The sequence below is a fragment of the Cygnus atratus genome, chromosome 19 (genome assembly GCF_013377495.2).
Source record: "Cygnus atratus isolate AKBS03 ecotype Queensland, Australia chromosome 19, CAtr_DNAZoo_HiC_assembly, whole genome shotgun sequence".
NCBI classification, from domain to species: domain Eukaryota; kingdom Metazoa; phylum Chordata; class Aves; order Anseriformes; family Anatidae; genus Cygnus; species Cygnus atratus.
The window spans coordinates 4,917,743-4,933,791 of NC_066380.1; the positions used below are offsets into that span (position 1 = coordinate 4,917,743).

Consider the following 16,049-nt stretch of genomic DNA (forward strand, 5'->3'; position numbering starts at 1 on the left):
GCCCTGTGGCTGTCCCAACAAGCATGTGCCGTGCAGGTTTTCATGACTTGCCTGCTTGGTGCAAGTGTTACAGCCCCTCTGAAAGCATGGCTTTTGGTCTGTTTGTTTGTACAAGGGCTCTCGGTGACTGGTTTCCACCCCTCTCTGCTTCGAGGAGCTTCGTTTTAAACACCACACAGAGAGAGAGCACAGGTATTTTATGATAGAGGCACCAAGTCCCAATTTCTAATTTAAACTTCTAGGCTCTCCTTCAGGCCCTGCTCTTGCCTTGGAAATACCACTTAAAGAATTTGCAAGCCACTGCAGAGGAATTAAAACAGCAGGAAATTTATAGATCACTTTTTGTTTGATTTCTCTGCAAACCCTCACCCCCACTGGCTCCATACCCCTCCCCGTCTCCTCAATATTGGTAACAATCTTCAGGTTTGCTAGAAAACAAACCAAGGAATAAAATTTTAAAAGCCATATTATTAATTTCAAGCTCCAGTTGGGTAACATAAGGAGGAGGAGGAAAAAAAAAAATTCCTTGATCCTTGCCAAGTTTCAAAGGACAAACCCGAGTAGGAGAGAAATGTGATTTCCCAGCCTCGTCAAGGGGATAATAAACAATGCAGAATAAAAAAGAAAAAAAATCTTTTTTTTTTTTTTTTTAAATGATGAGCTCTAAAAGAAGGTGATAGATGTTGTCCTTTTCAGCTGGAAAGTGGAAACCAATTGATATTAATATGGTGTTAAAGAGAATATGAAAAAAGCCCTGTGCAAATTGGCAAGGGTTTAATTAGAGTCACAATAAAAAACAGCCCTGGAGGCATTTTGCTTTTTAGTCATTCACATACACCTCCACTTGATCGCATTTACAGAGCCAGGAAAATTATTAATGCTCATTATCCTGAGAACCTTTCCCTTGTAGCTCTGTGACAGTAATGGACAGTTTTACATTTTGGGAGTGGGAGAGGCTTGTTCCAGCCCCAGACCCGTTTCATACAAATGGGAAGCACTGGGCATGTCTTATCTGTGGGGCTTTTATCAGCCCTGGTGAAAACACTAGGTCTTCGTGGGTTTCTGGTTAAGTAGAATAAATTGAACCAAGAAGTCAGTTTTTATGGAAAAAAACTCTGGGCAAGTAATGTTTGGAAACAGCACAGGAGTAGTGGGGAAGGACCTTGGAAAAGCCCTTTTCTTTAATCCAGTGCCGTGACTTTTCCGGGCTTGGTTTTGGTTTTCCCAGAGGTAAATTGGCACTGCTGGGATTGCCAGGTTACAAACTGCTGGGGGGGGGGGGGGGGGGGGGGAGGAAGGACGGGGAGGTAAATGGAAGCAGGAAAAAAGTTCCTTTTGCTTATATTGAACGTGGGGAAAATTGTAACAAATGGCAAGGCAGAATTTCACAGGCTTCAAGGAAGGTTTAGAAATAACAAATCTGCAGAAGGCAAATGAGAATAGCACTTAATTCATCCTCCTTAGGGTAACTGTGATTTCCCTTCATTCTACCCATTTTGGCAGCCTTGACTGCATTCAGACCACAGACCGTGTCCATAAACTCAATCCTTTCCCCCTCTCACCGCATGACAGGCGAACAGGCACGAAAGCGTCCTACGAACATGACCACAGCTCCACCTTGACCACAGAAAACACCACGAGCAGCCAAAGGAAGCAGATGTCTAGCAGATCCATGCAACCCAGAGATAACCCAAATCTAATCTACTCCTCTAAGTCTACGTGCTACGCTGCTTTCTGCCTTGCTGCTACCCACTAGTGTGCGGAGGCATGAAGGAGAAGGGAAAAACACATCAGTCTGGCTTGAAATACCTGTTTTTTTCTGTCTCTCTTTGACGGGCACAGAGGCAGCGAGCTCAGAGGCTGGTCTGATGATGCTCGCTTCTGGTGGGAAGCAGAAATTCAGAGGGCAAAAGACAGTGCGTATGTTAGAGGGTGAAACAACACCATGATGGGGCAGGGCCCTAGCAGGATTTTTTTTTAATGCCCATCTGGCTGAGCTGACTCTAAAGGAAGGAGGGATTTGTTTAATACTTCTGAAATTCAGGAGGGAGGCGATGACAGAGTACCTCATTTGGGGATTCTTACCCGGCTCGGGGTTATTGTGCCTCCTGCAAACGGGCATCTTGCCAGGAGCTAGAAGGGTCACCTTTTTAATGAGGTGTTTTCCCTGAGGTCCCAGCGAGTTCGATTCAGAGCCCCTTTGGGATCTCATGGTATTTAAAGAAGTACTTTACATTTTGCAGGACTGGAGGGGGAGGAACGTCTTAGGACCCAAATGCCAGAGCAGAGGAGGGAGACCAGACTGCCTCTATAACGGGGCAACGGCAGCTGCAAAACCCAAACCTGCATCTCCTTTTCTGCACAAAAATAGGAATTGGGCAAACTCTGCTCAACTCTTGTAAACTCAAAGCAGAGTAGAACTGGGCTGTACTTTGCTTCCCTACCCATGCTCAGAGGCATATAACACTGGCTATTGCCAAGGTGCTGGGGGACCCAGAGCATCATCTTATTTGGAGCAGCCCCCCAGGGGCTGCACCATTCTGGGGTGAGACCTGGCTGTGCAAAAACCCAGGCTGGGGACCTGGGCGGAGGCGAGCAGCTCAGCTCAGCCCTGCCCTTATAAAGCCAGGGATGCCGTGGCTGTTCTGTGATTATTATTATTATTATTATTATTATTATTATTATTATTATTATTATTTGTCCCTTAACACTAGGTAATGAATGCATTGGCTCTGGCCAGGAAGCAGGAGAAGGACTAAATCCCGAAGTTCAGAATGTTTTCCAGGTTGCCCAGAGCAGCTGGGCAGACACCCCCTTCGCCCCCAGCCCCACACAGGTGCCTCCCTGCACGCCCCAGATGTATGACACAAGCAAGACAGAGCGCTGCAAATCATACATGAGACAGACACTAAACACACCACCCACGTATACACAGCACTCACAAAAAAACAGACCTAAAATGTTGCTATGGGTGAGCATGGATAAAAATCATGACCCCAAGTGCGTGGTGGAGATGCAGCTCCTCGTCACTGCCTGGGGACGTGGCGATGACAGGAGCGCTGAGCAGGGGTGGCAGACAACCTCCTCACACACGTCTATGTCGTGCACCTGGGTGAGGAGCACTTTTTAACAGATAAGAAGATGGTAATTCTTTTGCCCAGGGTCATTCCTGCTCCATGGAAGTTGGAGATAACCCCCCGGCTTCCCAATTAACTACTCAAGCAGGGTACCTCCATGAATATAGCTATATTTGCATAAACATGCAATCAAGTTTCCTCATCCCTTTGACTGGCTTCTGGCAGCTCCCCCAGACAGACTGTTACTAACATACTGTGGGTGTAAAACGTCCTCCCGGGAAATATCAGGCCCAGAAAGCATGGCAATGGGAGGAATGCGTGTCTAATTCCCCCATGAGAAGCTTAAAAAAATGTCCTGCTGTTAAGTTTTATCTGCTCATTTCCAAAAGAAAAGTGAAAATGATGTCTCCCTGTTCACAGCGGAGGGAAGGTGGAGCCCTGGGAAAAAGCACAAAGGTTTTCCTCCACGGGGTGATTTCAGAAATTAGGAAAGGGTGTTGGAGGCGTGTGCGAGCTCCAGCCCCCAACACGCTCCCTTGCTTCTTGTGCAGCCGCCACTTGGGGAGCATTAGCATGCGGCTCGTCCCTATGAGCACTGCCCTTGAAAATGCAACAGCCTGTGCTCAGTCCTCGAGTCTGGCACAGGGACTTGGTGCAGGGTTTGGAGAGCCAGCAAGGAAGGAGCCAGCTTGTCCCTTGACCTGATGGCCAGTCCCTGGGGTGGTTTAGCAAAGCCTCTGCCCTGCTCTCAGTCTGTGGCTTCCCCCTTGGGAAGTTTTCCTGGCTGAGAGAGTGCAAGGCTGGGCAGAGCCCAACCCAGCCTTCCCCATTGTGCTCTGGGAGCGGCACCCAGCAAAGATACTGGGCAGCTGTCCTGCCTGCTGTGGTATCCTGTGCGGAGCTTCGGGGACAGAGCAGGATGGGTTACAGCACTGCTTGTCTGTCCCTGCAGTGGGACAGTGAAGTCCTCATTGCTTTCCTCCCTTGCCTTGTGGTGGGAGCTGTAAGTGAGCATCTCTTGCAGCCGTGCCAGCCCTGTACAGGTCAATATTGCCAGGTGGCTCTAGAAGGGAGATTTGAAAACCTTTTCTTTAAAAAATAAAAATAAAATTAAAAAAAAAAAAGAATTGAGAGAAAAAAAGGGAAGAGTGTTGCTTCCCCCGCATCCAGTCTTGGCTTCACTTCTTGCTGCCCTGATGGTAACAGAGCAACAGTAAATTGAGATTGGTTGGTGAGGAGGGATGTTAACCCATTGCGTGGTTGTCTCATGGACTGGGGCTTTGAGGTGGACCTGAAGTGGCTGGCTTTGTGGTTTTAGTAACAACGCTTGCTCCTAGCTCATGATGCAAATGCCAAAGTGCCCTTGGACTGAAAAGGGGATAAAGCAAACTGGGACTGCCCAGAGGCTGAGGTATGTGAACCTTTTCAGGGTGATTTTTATCCATGTCCCCATATTGTCCTAGCGTGCAGATAACCAGGCCCACCAACACAGCAGCCCCACACAGTCCCCAGTGTCACCAGAGGAGCTGGCGGGGGAAGAAGCCAAAAAGAGGAGCCCAGCGGTGGAGGCAAGGCAGGGAGCGTGGCACCCACCTGGTTGGGTGGTGGTGGTGGCAGGTAGGGGAGTGCTGGTGGTGCTGGTGGTAGTGGTGCTGGTGGGTGTTGTGGTGGTGGTTTTTGCGGTGGTCGTTTTTGCAGTGATAACCCGCTGCGGTCGCTCAAACGCTAGCAAGCAAAGAGAAGAGGTGGGAGGCACTTACTGATGGGGCGTGGAAGGTTTCTTTGCCAGCCTGTGAGGCTGCTGCTGCTCAGGCTGAACTGGTGACCGATTTCTCAGCGTGGTTACAACTGGGGCACCGGGAGGTTTCTGAGGATTAAGGCGATGGCGGCTTGATGACGCTGGATGCAGCAAGCGCTGCGTGCGTGTATGCAGGGGCTGGAGGCTGTGGCTGCATCAGCTTACTCTGTTGGTGCAGATATTGGCTTAAATACTTACAGCTCTATCATAAACTAATTGCCAATTAAGCTCGAAAAGGGGAAAAGAAAGCACGCCTTGCAGAGGTGGGGAGAGAAGGGAAGAGCAGGGCCCGCAGGCCGCCCTGCCTGAAGGTGGGCTCGCGCTCGCTGACGTCTCCGTGCCAGATGGCAGAGCCGGGCCTACCCCAGTGTGGCAAGCAGCACAACTCCCTCCTGACCCCCTAAAGGCACTGAGCTACTCAGCGCCGGCAATATCAACCTGTGCTGTCGCCGTTTGTTCATTTCCACTGGTGTCCTTCATTCCACACGGCAAATTAATTGCTGGCTTAACTTTGCAAGTCGCCGCAGCGCTGAGCAGGAGCGCTCCTGGGTGCGGTGCCTGTCGCACTGTGCTTGCTGTAACAGCCGTGACTAAAATACCATGTGGAGCACAAATTCCTGCTTAACTTACACCTGCTGCCCCTGTGTCCTTGTTTGTCCCACTGCTTCATGCAGATTATTGTGCTTAATTTCATAATAGCCCTGAGCTAGTTTAAATACTTAATTTAGGTCACTTCTAGTCTCCTATGCAAGCTAAATAATCTCTCCTTAACTGGCCTTGGTTACAAATCCCTCCTGTCTGCTTTCTGCACATTGCTCTAAGCACACCCCCAGCTTCATCCTGGCAGAAAATTTTGATGGGAAACATTTTCCAGTGAAACAAATGCAGAGCTGAGAATGCCAAGCTGTATAAAAGGGAGAAAGAATTGCCAAAATGTTTTTGACCAGAAAAGCAAAGAATATTTTGGACTGTCACAGCATTTTTTTAAAATCCTAAATTCCTTAAGGGAGACTCCTGGTTTTTATTTGAAGTTTTAAAATGTTATTACTAAAAATCTAAATATGGTTCATTTACCCAGAAAAACTGTCCTCCAGTTTTCAATGAGGTGCATTTTTCTTAATTGCATTTGAGTTTATCTGAAAGTATTCCTCCTCCAATTCTTTCTACTTGCCTGCGAACTGAAGAACTCAGTATTCATTCAGCTCTACAATTTGTTTCTTCTGGAGGCCTAATTCTGAGCCACAAAACTCAAGCCCAAGCTTCCTTGCCCAAAACTCAAGGCTCTCTGATAACAAACTACCTCCAGCTTTGTTAAATAAGGAGTCCTATTATTCCATCAGTCTTTCAAGAGAAATCCCTCCTGAGCTCCCCACTCTTTGCTGCAGACACTTCATAGACATGTTCGTATACATACACGTGTCATGTACATACAGACATACACATACTGTATATATATTTTTACAGATAGCCCAAGGTGACCCAGCCTGGGTGCTATGCCAAATAATTCAAACCCAGCTCCTTCTCAGAGCAGAAGTCTGCAATACTGGGGGGAAAAGTTCACAGCGAGCACTGGTGTTTTTGAAGAGTCTTTTTTTATTTCCTTTCCGGCTGCCATTCTAACGAACCTCATGGGGGGAAACCATGCCAGAGGAAGAAGCAAAATGAGGCTACTGAAGTCAAAGAAAGAAAATATAAGACTCTTTGACAGGATGGAAAATAAGGCACAATTAGGGAAGACTTATTGCCTGGAAAATGATAATGGACAGAAAATAACCATTTTTTTTCCTAGTAACATCCACAAGGACCATGCACCGAGGTGTTAAATGCCAGCATTTCAGTTATGTTTTTACTTACTGCCAAAGGCTGAGCCTGCAGCTGCACCTGGAAAAAACAAGAAGTGTGGTCACTGGAAGCAGGATGCTGTTGTCTCTGATACCAACAGAAGATCAAACAGATAATACAACGTGGGACCAAACCGCAATTAATTAGCAGGGGTCTTGCTCATAGTTACATCAGTTTGCTGCAACATCTTATAAAGCTGCTTTTGTCAGACCACAGAGACAACCAGACAGAGCCGTCTGGGGTCTTGGTATCTCAAGCCTTTTGCCTGGGGAAGAAAAAACAGCTTGGTCCTGGCTGATAGGTTTTTCTGTTAGCCATTTCCTTGACCTACCACTGAGGCCCAGCAAAGGACAAAGCACGTTGTGGTTCCCTGTGCTAAGTACAGACTGTAGGGTCTGAACCAGCCTGTTGCAGCTGGGCAGGTCTCAGCGAGTGAGGAGGTTTGAACGCCCTTCTCGTTGCAGCTCTCAATCAGCAGGAGACTGCAAAGCCACTGGTTTCAAGCCTGCCATTCAAGGCATGGAAAGCTTCAGCTTGGCAGGAGTATATAGCAGAGGGCCAGTGGTGGAAGAGGTAGGACCACCAAGAAGAGAGGACTATGGAGAATGGTGTCTCTTGCAGAGGAAGAGGATGTCAACGGGGGAGGAGGAAGTGACAGAGAGAGAGTTGGGGGAAAGATAGAAGACTGACAGATGGGAAGAGAGATGAATGGGAGAAAAAAGAGCAGAGGAGAAAAAGAAATAGGAAGAGACACGAGGAACGGAGGGGAGGGAAAGGGAGAGAACAGCATGTCTGTGCCTGTCAACACCAGAAACTCTCCCAGGCTCCTTTGAAATGATGCAGCCGCTTGGTGGTAGCTGACAAGCTCGTTCCCTTTCAAAGAACCTGCTTGTCTACCATCCCTGGCACACACAAAACATTCCTGTCACGGCCTTCGGAGCCTGAATTTCAGCTTTGATCATCTTAAAGCACATAAATCTTTCAAAAAATTTGGGGGGAGGGAGGGAAAAGATTCTTTTTGGTAATGCTCAAAGCTGCTGCTTGAAAGGCTGAAGGGGCTACTGTGGCTCTGTGACATTTAAACAAGTCTGCTGATGTGGACCGGACAGAAACCCAGGAGAAACTGGCTCATCTGTGATGTTTCCTGCCCCAATTCCCCTGCTCAAATGATGGTGAGTATATGTCCTTTATCTCATCTGCGCGCCTTTGCTTCTGTCACTGCGTTGCTACAGCAGGCAATTGGATGAGACTGGAGCTGCGCAGAGGGACTGCAGCTCTTGGCGCCTGCCTGAAACACCGATGTACACAGAGTGGGATCCAGAAATCAACCAGGATATCCACCGTGCTGCACTCCTGCAGCTGAGCAGCACCATCACTGAGCTCATGGGCTATGTGAAAGCCAATGCTCTATGGTGGCCAAATAATATTTTCTCCAAGGGACAATAATTTGCATTGCTACAAAGCCACAGACCTACATTTTGGCCTATACTTGTACAGACATAGACAGTCATCACTCATCTGCCGCTAGCTAAGAAACCACCTTAGTATCCACCCAGCTCGCCTCTCATTTCTCTGTGCGCCAGGATGCAGATACTCATTTCCCTTCCGAAACACCCTGCAGAGCTACACGCTGATTTGAGGAAGAGAAGAAGATGACAGCTTGCTCCCATCCATTGGCGTTGTGCAGCCCAAGGTGGCAGCACGGCCAGGCCTGGCTCCCCGTGGGTTACTTACATGCGTTGGGGGACCCGTTGGGGAGAGGCAGGTAGGATCCTGCTCGCCAAGACCTGGAGCGAAAGTTCTTCTTGCACTTGCCGCAGTCCTGCCCCGTGGTGTTGTGCTCACACTCGCACTGAAGGCTGCCCTCTTTGAAGGTGCACAGGTTAGCGTGGAGGTTGCATTTGCACCTGGAAGAAGACGGGAGAGGAAGTGTCAGGTATTGCTGTGCCTTGTCCTCACCCCAATGTAGTGCAGTTGGTGTATATGAAAATGTAGCGGTGAAGCTGGACTGGTTACCCCTCTCCTGTTCGTTCTGCAGGGTTTTTTCTACTGAACTCTGCTGTTTTCCCAGGGCATCCAGTGCTGGGGTTACGATGCCCAAGGTGGATCTGCAGCCTCTGTTCCAAGAGGAGAGGTACTTTGCTCCCACCATCCAGCTGCGGTAGCAGAGACCATTTAATGGTAAGTCAGAGTCCCATCTGAGACCCCAGTGAAGCGTTGCATATATTTCAGTCTGTTACAGAAATCTGGCTGCTCTGCTCTGATGCAGGCTTTTATTGGAGGCAGAGGGGACAGCTTTGGGCTTTCAGATGGAAGAGCACAGATAACTCTGGTGCGACTCAGCCCCCTGACCCCTGCTCAGTGTGCTAAATCCAAGAGCATTTTCTCCTGTGGGGTGAAGCTACACAACACAAACCCTTTCTGCTACATTCAGTGCAACCCCAGCCCGCTATGCCCAAATTAATCCAGAGAAAAAGCTGCCATCAGAACCTGCCTTTTAGTCACTGCCTCATCGGAGAAGGCAACAACAAAAAACACTGTTCAGCAATTCGCAAGCATTAAGAAACTTTTAATGAGCTGTAGGGCAGTATGCAGGGAATAATTATCTCCACACACAGTAATTCCTGTTGCTCTAACTCGGGAGGTGACTTGTGCAGAGCACAGAGGCTGAGCCCATAATTCACACGTGGCTCTATCGACTCCTAGGACTTAGTTCAGGCCATCAGACAGAGACTATGGGGACCAAACCTTCTCATTTCATTCCAGACAGTGGATCCCTAGCACAGCGGGATGGTTTTTCACTGCTTTGTCCATGGTGTAATAATTTACACCCTTACAAGCAGAACCATTACAAAATGGTAACGCTGTACCTAACGTGAATGGGCAGAGGAGTCTGACCAGGCAGTGTGCTGCTTTGCGGGGCTAATTGCACAAGAGACTCAGAGCTGAGGGAAATGAAACGCTTGCAGAGAAGATGAAGGAAACATGGCCTGTTTCTTCTTGTGCTCTATCTGCTCGGGGATAAACAAAGTGGATTAGGCTGGGAGCTGCAAGCAGGGTCCCTTCCCAGCTGCCAGCGCTGCGCATGCGCTTGGTGCCTCTCCCCCTCCGCTTGGAGCCCCCATGGAGGCTCCCAGCCGCCATCCTGATGTGGTGAGCACGCCTTTGCCGTGCTCCCGTTCATGCATGGCTGGACACGCTGACCTCGCTTAGGATTTTTTCTTTCCTCCCTCCCTGGCCTTAATTCTAGCAAACAGCAGTTGGAGCTAAGCGTAAGCTGGATGAGCAGCTCCCATCGTACAGCCCTGCCCGTCTCTGACCAAGCATGGGAGGGAGCTTTGCAGTCTCTAAAAAGGAAGTGGGAAATGAATTGGGTCTGTGGAGCAGAGGCTGTGACACGCTCAGCACGCTCCATTGGTGTCTGTGTGCTACCAGAGCTGGAGGTGCCGTGTCATGGCCAAAAGCACTCGCAGCCTCCCAGCACCCCTGCTCCGTGCGCAGGCTGTGGACCTGAGCAGCCAGGCGAAGGAAGCAGCTTTGGCCATCACTCACACCCAAGGGATGCTGTACTTCAGCCGCTTCGTGTCCCCTCTGCCTCCCATGAGGACGGATTTCAGCCGAGCTGTCCCAGCCCTTTGGCAGAGGCGATGCCCAGCCCTCGGCTGCTGCGGAGCCTGGCTCTGAATTATTCAGAGTCCAGCGAACTCAGCCTCCTTCTCTCGCTTTAAAGTTAGCAAACAGGAGGGGAGGGAGGGGAGCAGGCAAGGGAACAGGTTAAAGCAGGTCAGAGCCTCACCACAACCACATTGGGCTCTGAGTCAGAGCAACAGCTTTGGGGAGCCACAGCTGAGCTCCTCCTGCCCCTGAAAAGGTGCCTGCCTGCTCCTGTGCCAGCAAGCACAGCTTTTCCAGAGAGAAGCCTCGCTCCCTAATTGGTGTAAACAAGGAAAATTAAATAAAGAGAAAGCAGAGGCAGCCTCTTGTCCTTCTTGCCTGGGTCACCTATTTCTCACTGCTCAGCCTGTTGCCACTGTGCAAAAGTTTCGTTATCCAAAGGATCAATTTTACCAGGGAATTGCTTTCTGGTTTCGACCTCTGAGGATCATCAATCTAAGCAGAGAACTATAACCCCAGCAAGCTGACCCCACAACACAGCACTTTTCAGACCAATCAATCAGGCTGCATTATTTAATAGCCAACTGCTGGCCCACATTGCCAATCCCATCTTGCTCAAAGGTTTCTGCATCTGGGCCTCCCTGCTGCTTGTGCTCAGCGTTAACCCCCCTTGTTCAGGCTCCTCTGCCTCCTCCTCTGGGCCTGCAGCCCAAGGACGTGTGCCCGCTGACGGTCTGTGCTCAGCAGCATTCCCCAGCCAAGATCCAGCTGGTGAAGATGGGAGAAAATGATATTAGCCCAGTCCCCTGGGTGGGAGCTGCTTGTCCTGCTTGCCTCTGCTCATCTTCCTCAGGCATCCAGCCATCTCAGGAAAAGAGAGGATGAAGGGAAAGGTTAGGAGCTGCTTAGCAATGAGGCTTAAAGAGCAGCAGTGGGGCAGACGCCTGTGCTGTGTGCTGCAGAAGGCAGTGATGGCCTTTTCAGTCCCAGGCTGCTCTGGCTCTGCTCTCGTGGCAGCAAGGTGCTGAGTGCGGGGTGCTCGGGCTGAGGCAGGGGGCTCAGAAGAGCTGCTAGCTTTTGTCCTCTCCAGCTCTGGTTCAAGAGTAACAGTGGTGGCAGTGGTTCTTGGTGCCCATGTATGGTGCAGATGTCGTGGGTGACAGTCTGGAGGAGAGCAAATCCAGCAGGAGCCACAGCACCCACAGGTGCCCTCAGTGGCCTGGGGACACCCAAGTCCCGCGCTGGGCTGTTGGTCGGTGCACACACAACTGCCTTTTGCGTTAAACACCTGGCTCACTCCGTGCCTCAGCACAAGTTGCCAGAGCAAAGCTTGGCCCAACGCGTTGCACAACGGGGTATTTATGAGTTTATCCTCAGTGCAGGTCGTTCAGCTGCTGCCTTCCCCTCAAAGTGGTGCAGAGTGGTCGGAGGCTGCCAATGCCTCCGCCAGGGAACAAGAGGGAGCTTGAAGAGCCAAGGAAAGTTTACAGGAAAGTATCCTTTTTGTTTTTCCTATTTTTTTTTTAATGGTTGTAAAGAACAGTTCACTGTCCCTGCATTTCTCCAAGTCAGCATCCTGGAGGTCACAGCAGCAAGCGGTTGGAGGCGTTCTGGTGCCAAGCCCGTGTGCGAGGGAAGGATGCGGCCCCGTGCAGGCTCTGAGAGGTGGCACAGCCTGCGGGTGAGTGCCGCAAACCCGCAGGAGCCGTGCTGGGAGCGGGACAGCAGCCACCACCCTGAGCTTTCACTAACAATGACTTTTGAAATAATTTTTAAAGACTTCTCAGCCCTTCACTTTTCTTCCAAGGGTCCTTATGTGTTTTACAACCTCTTTTTTTGTCCATAACTGCATTTTGCAGAGCAGGAAATGTAGGCAGAAAAAGACAAAGAACATCTCTCTGTTCGTCTTCTTCCTGAACTTCTTGCTAAAGAGACACCTTTTTAGGCAGCTACTACAGAGGGCCACCACCTCCCTTGCCAAGTCTCCCTCCAGTCCAGCTCATGCCAGGATCTCCACCCCGTGCTCAAAGGGAGGATGCTGCTGCAGGGCCAGGTGGCCCAGGGACACTGCAGGGACCCCTCTTGCTGGCTCCCAGGCCACTGGGCTCCTGCTCTCCCCCACCACCGATGCTCTGGGCTGGCAGTGGTGCCCCCCTGCTTGCTTTCTGCTTACCCCAGCTGGCGTTGGGGGGAGACAGCTCGCGGGGAAAGCTGCTAATGACTGCCATCCAAAGGAAGGATTATGATAGCTTTCCCCTGAATTGTTTGCTCTCACTGTAATTGATGAGACTTTAATGAGTCTCATGGGAAGATGTGTTTGAAGGGAGCTCTTTCCACTCCATCCCCGAGGAAAATGGTGTTTCAACTGATCTCAGCTCTCGGGGAAACATGAATAACTCTTCCCCCCCTCTCTCTATTGTTATCCCCAGCCATTGCTTGCAGCGTGCTCCGGCAGCTGGCTGGCCACGACTCACCCACTTTTACCTGCTCCTTTGCAACCGTCTTGGCAGCTCAGCAAAAGCGTGGAGCCAATCTTTTGGGCAAAGCATAACGGGTGCTGAGCTTGGATTGCTTCTGGCCCATCTGTGCATGCAGAAGTAAGTGAAAATAGTTTCTAAAGGCCGGACCATGTACAAAGCACTGTCCCTTTGGGGAGGGTGGTCACAGGACTTGTCTTGCTGGGGATCGCTCAGGCAGAGGCTGGTCCAGAGCAGGGCTGAAAGGGCCCTGCCAAGCGCAGAATGGGGCAAACACAGCTCATTCATCCCAAGATCGGAGTTGGGAGTGTAACTGAGCTGTGGTTCAGAGCCTGAATGGGGAGGATGAGCCATCTTAATGCGCTGTTCCTTTTAGCGCAAGCCAGGGAGGGAGGCTTCTGGGTTTTGCTGCTTTTTGCAGAGCCAAAAAACTGAGAAAAAAACTCCCTGGGTTAGGTCAGAGGGACATGTTGTGAGTGGTTTCTTTTCCTTGTGGGTTTTTGCTTTTGGTTGTGTGGTGGGGACTGATGAGTCCTCCCAGCGGGGAGGAACCCTGCTCGCTGCCCTTTGAAATGATTTGAGGTTTGGGTTACAAAGAGGAGACAATTTAAAAGATGCCAAAGTGGAGAGCATGCTAGCTGGCTGTTCCCATTCGAGAGGCTATTTATTTTAAATAAGTTGACACTCACCAGCTGTCAAGATCCTGCTGACTGGTGGAACGTCATTTACATTCAAAGCTGTCTTAAAAAGCAAACACGAACCCAAGCTTCCCCATCAGGGGGTCGGGCAACAGAAGGGAGGAAGGGTGAAGAGGACATCACACGGATACATGAACATAAATACTTGCAGAGTAATGTGTATAAATGCTCTTGGTCTTTCTCCTGGAATGCAATAATGCCTGCAATTGAGTTCATTGGCCAAATTGAATTTGGGCTCCTGTAGAAGTCTCTTTATATTAAGTGCTTTAACATACATCACCTTCTCAGTCTATCGATGAAATTCTATTATCTGCTCAGGGCCGGACGCAACTCGGCAACAAAATCGGGGGGGAAATAAAAATCTTCACAAAACTAAGCCAGGAGCTGGTAATAGGACCTTGGGCATCTGTCTCCGGCTATTGACAAAGTGTCACAAGTATCTCGGTGAGGGGGGAGCTCTCTGGGTTTCTCCCTAACCGCCTCCCTTCCCCTCCATCTTGCTGCAGTGGAGGTAAAACTCTTCACAAGACTCAAGGAAAGCCAAGCAAACAGTTGCTATGCATTAACTTAATTTAACTATATGACCAAGAGCAAGATTTTGCTTGAACTGAAGCTAATTCCAGCCTGGGTGAGTGCCAGGGAAATTCATCCTTCCAGCTCTCGGGGGCTGCCCAGCATGGAGGCGAGGACGGGCCGAGGACCGCGTTGCCGTTGGCGCAGACTTGGCCGTCCTTGACACGAGGATGCCATTACCTCCCGGGACCCGACGCCTGGCTGCCAGGAGCTGTGGGAACAGGCATGGGCTGTCCTTGTCCTGGTTTTCATGGTCTTCCTGAAGCTGCTGAGCACGGACAGAGGCTGGCTGGGAGCTGCAGACGTGCTGGGCCGGTTCTCGGGGGATGTTTGGGTGGGCCTGTGGCTTGTTTTGGGGCCACACTCCTGCAAATGAGGCTGGGCATGATCAGCTCTGGAAAATCCATGCTCTCACAGATCATTGACCTGAGGTCCCTGTGTGTCCCCTTTCTGCAATGCAGCAGTCATGCAGCCACCAGGTCCCACCCCATCCTCACGGAAAAGTGTTCAACTTGGGCTTCTGTTGTTACGTAAAACGTAAGTGTCCCTGCAAAAGATTGCCCAACACATTTGTGTTTTCCTTCCTTTTAGAGACAGTCTTGTCAGACAAGTCAAGATTGCAAACCTCTATGGCTAGATGCTCTCCAACAAATTCATCAAGGTTGATGAGACCGAGGAACTTCCAAGCAGGGCAGAGCAGCCTGGGGACAGGCACCCTCAGCTCAAGCTGAGCTATGATTGCAGGGGGAAGCAGGCTGATTGAACTGCACTGGCTTGGAGGACAGAAGCAAAAGGCAGCCGCTGGGCTGAGCAGGAACTGTTCATCTTTAACAGCAAAACAGCATTGAGCATCACTGCATCTCCACAGAGCTGCTGAGAAGGCAGAAAAGAGTACGGTGTGTGGGCACCACTGACAGCTAACCAGCTCGATTTATTGGCGGAGGTGCTTTGGGGGACAGCTGTGATCCTCCAGGGCTGGAGTGCCTGATCCCAGCCATTGATGCCAGGATAAAGGGCTGGGAGAATTCGTTCTGCTCCACCAGCACAACCTCACTGCTCCCACTCATGCGGAGAGCGAAGCCTCCCGGAGCACATCTGCAAGCACAGCATCTGGACTGCTTGAGGGGAAAGCAGGGGAGACCAGAGGGCCTTTCCCTTCAGCTCATTTGTGAGAGCAAAAAAGATGCCAATGAAACCCTAAGAAAAGCAGTTGGTGAAGGGAGTGAAAGAAATACCATTACAAAACTTGAAACCTCATCTTGTTGGTGCCTCTGACCTGAGCAAATCCTAGAGGTGAGGCACTGCTGCATGGGTCTGGCTGGTGGTGAGTATTGCTCCCTCCTCCTGCCTTTCTCTGGGGATGCTCATCACTGGCAGGACAGATGGACAGAGCATGCATTGGAGCAGAGGAAGGCGAAGGAGAAAAATCTTAATAATCAGCCTAAAATTGATTCACTTCTGCTCAATCTGATTTCTCCTAACTGGATCCATGTGTCCTGGCCATGGCACATTAACTTCAATTATGGCTTATTAATGTCTCTGTGATGGAGCGTGCCCCGCTGAGCACTGTGGTGACTGACGTTATGAAGGGGAAAAAATTACTCCAAAGAGACGTGGCGTGTAATGGAAACAGAACCGGCGGCTTTCATCACACCGTCCGCCAGGCCTGGCAGCCAGGAAAAGCTCATTCACCTGCTCTCGAGAAGATGACCGAGCTCATTGCTGCACCAAGCAGAAAACTGAGCAGTGAACTGAGATCTGCGGGGAAAAGTCTCTCTGCTTCCCCTCCCCACCGCGCCTGGCACACGCACAAGCACACAGGCCAAGGGCTTGCTTGTGTCTATTCCTGTCCTGACTCCTCTGTATCTCCAGTTACTCTGCAGATCAATAGGGACAGGATGTAAGGGAAAAAAAAATTAGATACCAAGAAGAAGAAAGACAGTAAAAATAAACTCATCCCTGGGCAAAG

General features: G+C 50.2%; 1 protein-coding gene across 4 annotated transcripts in view; it reads right to left on the reverse strand.

The window, feature by feature from the left end:
* The window catches only part of NTNG2 (netrin G2), a 46,441-nt gene that overhangs the window by 6,337 nt on the left and 24,055 nt on the right, over positions 1-16,049 (reverse strand). For 2 of the 4 annotated variants that reach the window (XM_035555341.2, XM_050714649.1), the window contains exons 4-7: positions 8,452-8,624; positions 6,730-6,756; positions 4,671-4,802; positions 1,810-1,881 (exon numbers count right to left, since the gene is read on the reverse strand). In XM_035555341.2, coding sequence (XP_035411234.1) covers positions 1,810-1,881; positions 4,671-4,802; positions 6,730-6,756; positions 8,452-8,624 — 404 coding nt within the window. The remainder of the gene's footprint in view (positions 1-1,809; positions 1,882-4,670; positions 4,803-6,729; positions 6,757-8,451; positions 8,625-16,049) is intronic. The other 2 variants (XM_035555342.2, XM_035555343.2) reach the window with 2 other exon arrangements.